The 9,559-nt window shown below is 34.0% G+C and overlaps 1 protein-coding gene across 1 annotated transcript; it reads right to left on the reverse strand.

Moving 5' to 3' along the window:
- Positions 1-375: 375 nt before the first annotated feature.
- LOC105949756 (uncharacterized) lies at positions 376-7,368 on the reverse strand. The gene is made up of 10 exons (XM_088821236.1): positions 5,154-7,368; positions 4,929-5,039; positions 4,747-4,817; positions 4,456-4,553; positions 3,242-3,436; positions 1,872-2,015; positions 1,482-1,522; positions 1,093-1,355; positions 887-983; positions 376-614 (listed from the first exon to the last, which is right to left on the reverse strand). The coding sequence occupies exons 1-10, from the start codon at positions 6,919-6,921 to the stop codon at positions 376-378; spliced, it is 3,027 nt and encodes a 1,008-aa protein (XP_088677362.1). The 5' UTR covers positions 6,922-7,368.
- Between the last annotated feature and the right edge of the window lie 2,191 nt (positions 7,369-9,559).

Here is a 9,559-nt window from a genome sequence, read left to right on the forward strand (position 1 = left end):
TTCGGACGGGAACATGGTCGAAATTGGATTCGAAAAACGATCATGAAAATAAAGAAAGCAGCGGATATAAAACAGATGGGGGGAGAATATCTCTCCAAAGGAAGGAAGAAGATGTTAGGAAATTTTCGGATGCCTTCCTTGTGATGGATGTATGCCTTTATATAGGTCGTCTTCCGGACTTCAAACTCTTCTTCATTTTCTTTACATAAATAGTAGCTGACTGTGACCTCAATCATGGACTTTGTAGTGGGTAGCACAGTGACTCAATTATTGTGGTCAGTAGTGGTTTGCACAGTAACTCCATTATTGTGGCCAGTAGTGGGTAGCACAGTAACTCCATTATTATGGCTGTCTGAAAATGACATATGCAATTTTCTAAACATCATATGGGTCCTGGGAGTCTTGCATCGAGTCTGATTTAAGACTGGCCATATGTGTGTCCTCTGTATCCGAATCAGATTCTTGTAGGATTTCTTTTAATTGTGCCTTAAGATCCGATTTGGATGACGATGCCAATAATTCCCTCAGAATTTCTGTAATGTCTTTCTTGGGACTTGGAGGAGGTGGTAGTGGCTCTAGATTAATTAATCCTTTTTGTGAGAAGACTGAAGTTTCTGCAATGAAATCAAACTTTTCCCACCATTTGATTAAAATCCTTCTTCCCAGATAAGGGATATTATGAACAATTTCTCCAAATTTACGAAGGGGCATTTTGGAAATGACAACGTCCCACTTCATAATCCATGGAACTTGATAGAGGATTGCAAACATTAATCATGGGGTTTTTAATGATGCATTTGTTTTTATAAAATCATCATAAATTGTTCTGATTTTATCAGGAAGAGTAATAGGATGAAATACCCAATTATTAAACCACATTAAAAACCATTGTGGTAAAGGAGAACTTTGATCAAAGTCTCTAAATTGAAAAAACCAATTGTGCTTTCTTTGTCTGTTCTCATAACAGAAAGCACCATCCCAAGCTTTGATGTAATCAAAATAATTTAACCAAAATTTATTTTGTTCCTTTCTATATTTAGGAAGTTCTCTGAATCTAGAAAGGTCTCCATTTCATTGTTCAGGAGTAATTACCTTTTTTAAGAAAGGTTTGGAATAAGCCCATTCACCACCTGTTCGATTAACAGAATCAAATTCTACAGAACCAGTAGAGTCAAGTATTGCATAATAAAAATTGTAATCCTTAGGATAAAGGAATGGGTCTGCAAATTCTTGAAGGTAGAATTTAGCAGCTTCATTAGCAGCAAGATGAGCATATTTAGGCTCTATTGGTGCGATCCACATTGTGGAAATGGGAAGATATGGATAAACGAATTCATTCGTCATATTAGACGATACTGCAATAGCATATGCATCATCTCTAAGCTTGTTCTCTTTTGGCGTGGCCTTTAAGGCTTCTTTTCTTAATTGTTATGGGGTTTTTCCCACGACATTTTTGTATGAAGGAACCTTATAAGGTTCACCAGTGGCTTTTGCCTTCCCTTTGTCTTTATTCATTCTGTCCCTGTAAGAATTCACGAGTTAAGAAATCAGATAAGCAATTATCTAATCCTTTTATAAACTAAATATCAAAATCAAAAACAGACAACATGCCTTGCCATCTTGCAAAAAATTGTTTTGATGCAACATTCTTTATGTCTTTTTGAAGTATATCTTTTGCATATTTACAATCAATCCGTAATAAAAAAAAAGGATTTAGTAAATCGCTTTCAAATTTATGTATGCAAAGAACAATTGAAAAAATTTCTTTTTTAACAGTAGAATAATTTATTCGGGGTCCTTTCCATACTCCTGATGTAAATCTAACAAGAATTTCTTTATTATTAATCCTTTGTTTAAGGATTCCTCCATACCCCAAGTCTAAGGCATCTGTTTCGACAATTTTAAATGCATTTGGATGAGGTAAAGCCATGCATGGAATTTCCTTAATTTTTGCTTTAATTTTACGAACTGCTTCAGTGTGAACAGGTGTCCATTCTGGAGGGTTCTTTTTTAACCTTTCAAATAAAGGTTTGGTATCAAATGCAAGATTAGTATAAAAATCAGCAATATAATTTAAACTGCCCAAAAACCTTTGTAATTGATTTTTGTCTTTTATTTCATCCGGAATTTTTTCCGCAAAATTAATAGATCTTTCAATCGGGATAATAGTCCCTTCTTTAATATTATGCCCTAAAAATCGAGTTTCGGTTTGAAATAATTTTATCTTTTTTGCAGATACAACAAGTCCTGCTTTTGTAGTTGCATTAATAAATGCTTTGAGATGTTTGATATGTTGATCTATTGATTCTGAAAAGATTAATACATCATCGATGTACACTACACATAAATGTGTAAATGGATTAAAAATATCATTCATTATATTTTGAAATTCAGATGGGGCATTTTTAGCCCAAACGGCATAACATTCCGTTCATAATGTCCAAATGGAACAGTGAATGCAGTTTTATATTTGTCTTCTTCTGCAATTTGAATTTGCCAGAAGCCAGATTTCATGTCAAAGTTTGACATTATTTTGGCTGTATAAAGTCTGTTTAATAAATCTCTTTTGTTAGGAATGGGATATCTTATCCATCGAAGAGCTTTGTTTAATGGCTTATAATTTATAACAAGCCCTGGAACTCCTCTCTCAAGTTCAGCATTTTTATTAACATAAAATGCTGGGCAGCTCCATGGACTATATGATTTTCTAATTAGTCCCTTTTTTAATAAATCTTCAATTTCTTTTTTACACATTTCTAAATATTCTGGTCCCATTGCTATGGGCCTAGCTTTAGTTGGGATTTGACTTTCTTTAAAGTCTGGTTCATATGGTAAATGAACTATATGCCTTTTCCTTTCCCAAAAGGCATTGGGAATATCTGAGCAAATTGTTTGAACAATATGTTCTTGTATTTCTTGTATTTTCTTTTGTATATCTGGTTGCTGAATTTTCTCAGCAATCTTTTTATAAGATATTTCTTTTGTAAGTGAATTTAAAAAACGTTCTTTTCTTTTTATTTGTTTTTCTAAAACATCAATCTCATGATAACGAGGTTGTGTAATAAATTGAAATATTATTTCTTGTGATTTCACAATACTAGTAATACCTTTCTCATCCACATTTTTTATAGGGTAGAGCATGTGTAAGAAAGGATTTCCCAATATAATATCATGGGATAAATTTTTTACCATTATAAATGGCATTTCTATACAAATTTTGCAGATTGCCGTATTTTGTAACTTATATTTTACTATAAGTTTTCTACCATCTGCAGCATTCAGAATTTCTGAGGTTTTTGAGAAGTATGTAGAAGGTATAAGTCCTTCATTGATGCAATTTAGATTGGCACCAGAGTCAACCATAGCTATTGCAGAGAAGGAATATTCTTTCCAGACAATTATGGTGACTTTGATATGCCATTTGTGGGTAATTACTCTGTCAATCATATTAATATAGGTTAAAGAATTTAATCCATCTTTTTCTTGAGAAGTAGTTGGACTAGGTTCTAAGTCTTCCTCTTCTTCTGATTGGTCAGAAATATTCTGAATTCTTTTTAATTCTAATACTGCTACTCTAGATTTAAGAGAGCGTAATTCTATTTTTAGTTCTTTAACTTCATGTATTAGTTCACTAATACATGTGTCTTCGGGTTTTTCTTAAGAGTTTTTTACTCTGTTAAGAATTTCTTTTATGTTATAAGCTTCGGGTTCTTTAAAACGAAATTCTTTATCAATATTTCCTTTTTTGGAATAATCCTCCAGATATTTCTGAAGTATTTCTCTTTTCTCTGTATGATCTGTAATTTTATCTATAATATCAAGAATAAAATTGTCTTCTTTTGTCAGGACAAATAATCCGTTAGCCTGACATAAGGTTTTATAATAGTCGCAATTTCCTTCACAATCAGATTTTTCTGATTTTATTTCTGATTGGTTAGAATCAGATTCATACTCTTCATTTTCGTTCTCTATTAGAGATACTTGAAGGTTAGTTTTATCATCCTCAAAGTCAGAAAGGAATAATTTTTCCAATGTCTTTTTGAGCCCTCCATCAATAGATAGGCTATTAATTTTCTTTTTCATTTTACACTTATTAGCATAATGGCCAACCCTATGACAACGCCAACAGACGGGTGTTGTCTTCTGCTTTGATGGTTGGGCACTGTTAGTCCCATGTTTGTGGTCTTTTGACCTTTTCTTTTCTTTTTTTTCTTTCAGGGGAAAATATTTATTTTTAGAAAACTTATTAATTTTAGTTTTCTTTTTCTTTTCAGATAACTCTGAACGAATAGGTGGTAGTCCCATTTGTTCACAGAAATCTCCTATAATCTTTTTCCCTAGGATTTTATCCTTTTGAATTTGTCTATATAATTTTATTTCATTACATAGATTTATTCCTTCTGATGTGATTTCAGAACCAAGATCAGCATAAGTGTAAAGGGAGTAAGGAATAACTCCATTATGTTTTTGCTTAATCCTGTTACGGATTTTTTCAGCAAAGAAATGTGGTAACCCATAAAGAAATTTTTCTTTCCAAAAATCTTGTTGGCTATCTGCTCGTGTAAAAACTTTTTAAAAGAATACATCTTTATACCACTTGAATTGGGATAAATTGTGGCATCTTAGATTCATTAATTGTTCTTGAGTTCTATCCAATAATAAGGATGTAGTGCCTATGAAATGTTTGGCTATTGTATACAATAATGTGTTAACACTATCATTAGTATTAATTGGTTGGTTATTAACCATTTCAATCTTCACTGCCTGAAGTATATGAGCTTTAGCTTCTTCAGGGAGCTTTAGTTGGCCAGTAAAACCTTGTATTATAATTTTTGCAATATTTTGGTCTGAATTACCATTTGATTTACATGCCGTGGCAAACATAGTCATATAATGTATGACTGTTTGCATTTGGTATTCTGACATACCATCTATATTCCGTTCATTAATAGATCGACCGTCGAATTGAACAATCATATAATCATCATGTTGTTCCAGTTGAAGGTCAACTAGGGTTTGCCTATGATAATAGGGTTTTGCTGGAATATTATAAACTAAATTATTTTTATAAGAAGATATCTTATTCACCTGATAAGGTGTTTATTGTTCTGTTTCAAACATATGTTGTAATTGATTTACTTGGTCATCCGTACCTTGCTCATCTCCTGAGTCGTAACCTTCTTGTGATTCTTTTTCCAGAGGAGCCATTTCTTTTTCTTTTATGCCAAGATTTTTTAGTCTTTTGACAATTTCATCTACCATTTCAGATGATTCCTGAGTTTGTAATTTAAACTCAGTCTTTTCTGTTGACATTGGTTTAAACAAAACCCTTTGTTCTATTTGTAAAGGTTTGGATGTTGACTCAGTATAAGCTACTTTTTGCTCAATACGATTTAATTGATTACCAATTGATTGAAGAGAGAGATTTGTAAAATTGTTTTGTTCAACAACAGCTTCGATAGTACTACCTTTCCGATATGGTGTAGCAATAACTTCGTCTTTGTCAATTTGAACAGTTAAATTTGCCGCAGGGGGATGAATACTTTTAACAAGTGTCCCTCTTTTTGTAATGTAATTTTGAAAAGTAGATTCCATTGTAGAAATGCATCTTGGATCTTCAAATTGAGGAAAGTGACATTTTTCACTTTGGTAAAATATTTTTAAAAACTCAAAGAAATCAATTATTTCTTCTGTCTTTTTAATAAAAAATTTATATAGCTTAAACCATTTTTTCTGTCCTTCAAAATTCTTTTTGGAGTAGAACCATTTTATTTTAATTTCATTTTCAGAAGAATAAAATAATTCTTTTGCAAGTCCTTGAATCGGAAATTCTAATTCTATTTTTTCTTCAACTGTTAGTGTGTTAATACCATAAACACTTCTATCATCATACCCCATGTCAGATGGAGTAGGTGATTGCCTTTTAGGAATAGTTCTGGAAGTTCCAGATGTTGAGGGTGGTAATTCAACCTTGTATTCTGGTTGATTCACTCCGTCTGTAGTGAATTTTGTTCCTAATAAGTTATCTCTTTCAAACTGTGAAATAGGAACTGAAGAAGTAGAATTTCGTCCTAGATTAAGGTGAGCAATTCTCTGATTAGAGAATTTAATTTCAACATCTCCATCTGGATGTTCAATAATTTCTTCTAATTCTCTATTTTCATGTTTAACAGGTTCAGAGGATTTTTCAAATACCCATTTTTCGGGTAAATTGACTTGGTCCCAAGTGATTGTTTTTGGGACTTTTAAATTGGATTTTGCTAAATTAGTAATAAATAGAGTTGTATAACCCCTATGTTGTGTAGGAATTTCTTTAATACGGGGAATTACCGTATTCATAACTTTATATTGAATTCTATAAATAAGAATTATATTCTCTGCTCCTTGCATCATATTAAAACCTTCAGATTTAATATCTAAGCATAAGGCATGCATTAAAGTTGGATCTCTGAGGGATAAAGTGAAGTTTGGAAAACATGAAAAATAAATTGGTCCATCACATAAACTAGATTCAACTATTCGTAATAAGGAATCATGAAATTTGTTATGTCTTTTATCTCTGACACAAATGACTACAGACGTGTTAAGTCCTAGTCTGGTTGCAGGTTTTAATCCTACTTGTATCATACCAATATGAAGAAATTTATATTTTCGTTTATGTTGTTCAATTAATTGTCTTGATAAAAGTTGAAATGCATTATATCCTTCAGTTAAGGGCATAGCTTCTTCAACAGTTTTTATTATATAATCAGAAGTAAATTTGAATGTTCCTTTTTGCTTATAAACAGATGATGAGCTGCGTAATTTCCAGTTTTGTAGAGTATTATCAATATTTTCAGAAATAATAATTTCTTTATTAGAACTACTATTAGTATGATTTGCTTTATATCTATTTGATAAAGATCTACTTATCCTCTCCATAAGGTTGTTGATCACTGTCAACGACTTACGTCACAAATCCCCTAAATGCCTAAATCGAGCAATAATGGGAATATCAAGGACAACGCGACTTAAGGTTTCACAACACTCTTAAAGAAAGGAAAATAAGACTTTAAAAAGTAGATATATTAAAATTAAGAAAGCAGATAATCAAAATACAAACTGTTATATAAAAAAGCACTCATCAAGAAACGTGCGCAAACACACTCGTTAGAAAAGATACGCACATAAGTAAAAGTACAAAAGCATGCACAAAATTACTCACGCAAAAGTGCATTCGCAAAAAGGATCATGAAAACACAAACTACAATCCTAGGACATTAATACAAATCAACAAACATGCACAAGCACACTCGCTCAAATGGACATGCACAAACGTACATGTAAAAAAACATGCGCAAAAGTGCATTTGCAACAACGTTCTTAAAAACACGAACTACAATACTAGGACTTTAATACGCATCAACACACAACCGCAAAAACACTAGATAAAAAAAGATACAGTGGAGTGTAGAAATAAATCTCTACGTTTACGTTTACGTGGATTTTTTTTCGGATTAATATATATTTCTGTTTTAATTGGTGGACTTGGTATGTTATAGGTACAAAACGAAAATTAGGTGTCCAGGAAGCAAAAATGATCAAAGAGTAAGAAAAGAGTTGCAATTAGGAAAATAAATTCAAATTAGAAGAGAGAATCCCACAACATCTTTGGTAGTGTCCACGAAGTCGAGCATAACTTTCTCATCCGCATTCCAAATCAACTGGTTCTGGCGGCATTTGAAAGCTATTTCAGCTGGCTACAATTCCTGTCTAACGGTAAATTTCCAAATTCGGACGCGAACATGGTCAAAATTAGATTCCAAAAGCGATCATGAAAATACGTACTACAGTTCGAGTGTTGGGGAACGTGCATGTATACGCAGCGGAATTTAAAATTTTAGATCGAACAAGTTTCGATTACATGCAAAAACTAATCACATAGTCAACGTACCTTAACGCTTCCGCCATACATATGGTAATTATCGATTTAATTGAAAAACACGTAAAACCGAAAATTACGAAACATGCTTGTTCATCATTAAATAAAATCAAAACACGTAATCACATATTACTCATAATCATAAATTATAATTCATACAAACATGCTCGAATTAATTTACGAAAGTTTCGATTTATTTACCTCTTGTAGCGTGAGATTTCGACGAATCGAAACCTAGAACCAATCACGTACAAGCTGCAAATTACCAATCCTCGGGGCTTGCAACTCACGGCTGGAACAAGCTGATCCAGCAAGCGACGAACGGCAGCGACGAGCGGCGGTGCGTGGATTCGTCGGGGCAGCAGCTCCTCTCCAATAAGGTTTCACCTCGTATTTTCGACCCACTCGAACTACAGCACTAGATGTAAATGAGTAAGTTAAACAACAAGAATAAAACGAAGGGGACGAGAGGAGAAAACCGGCGGTTTTCCGGCGGTGATCGGCGGTGGTGCGGCGGGGCAGCAACGGCCGAAGAGGATGAGCGGCTAGGGTTTGGGCGGCTAGGGTTTGGTGCAAAAAATATGATCTCAAACTCTTGTTTGAGGTCTATTTATACTTAGGGTTTTCAACCCTAGTGGGTTTAAGTCATTGGGCTTGACCCACTGATGTATTAAGCCCATTCCCTCGTCGGCCTCGTTTCTAATAAACGATCGTTCACAAAATTATAACAAAATTATATTTGTGACGAGCTCAAAGTCCTCGTCGATACGAGTGCCTCTTCGAAATTTCCAATTTCCAAAATTGGAAACTTCCACTTCAGTGGACTTGCTAAATCGGGAAACTTCCCAATTTAGAAAGTTCACTCAATTCCGCATGTTTCTCTTTCTCTACGTTTATTCCGATTCGCAATCCACAATTACGAATTTTGGATTCAATCATATCGACATCCAATCGTTCAAAGATTAACACATTAATCTATGCTTGTTGTTATCAAGGATCTATATTACACGAGAAGTGTGACCCTCAATGGTTCAGGTGTATGCTAGCCGTGGGCTCACAACTCTTTGTGATTCGAACAACACATTGTTCTTATACGGACTCCTCCCAAGATTCCCGATCAGAGTAAAACTCATTTTACCTAATCCCCAATCAAACCGGTGCCCAACGAATCAAGATTGGCGTCTAGCAACTACGCATCATGATTCCTAGATACAAGTGAAGTGCCTGCAAGAACCTTATGATATAGTTAGCGTACAGTACGATCCCTTCGCAGCACATGTCCCGATTGAACTAGAGGCATTGGTTCACCGAGACCTCTTATATAGTTCAATAACCGTGCGAACGTTCTAGGTATTTAAATCCGTTCGTGTGCGATTTAGGGAAACACATGAATCCAAAACAGAAAGATAAATCGTCCCAATGGCTTCAACAGCAACTCTTGCTCCGTTGCCCATTCTTAGGTAGGTCTCGCCCACATTAAGCCTCCTACTTCTTGTCATGAGCTGCAAATCATTACAAAGATGTGAGCTACAACCGGTATCCAATACCCAAGAAGAAGATTTAACGGACAAATTAACTTCAACTAAATACGTACCCTTTTCAGAACGTTTCTGATCGAGGTAAGACTTGCAGTTGCGT

Source organism: Erythranthe guttata, chromosome 8 (assembly GCF_056151865.1).
Source record: "Erythranthe guttata isolate IM_541 chromosome 8, IM_541, whole genome shotgun sequence".
Taxonomy (NCBI): domain Eukaryota; kingdom Viridiplantae; phylum Streptophyta; class Magnoliopsida; order Lamiales; family Phrymaceae; genus Erythranthe; species Erythranthe guttata.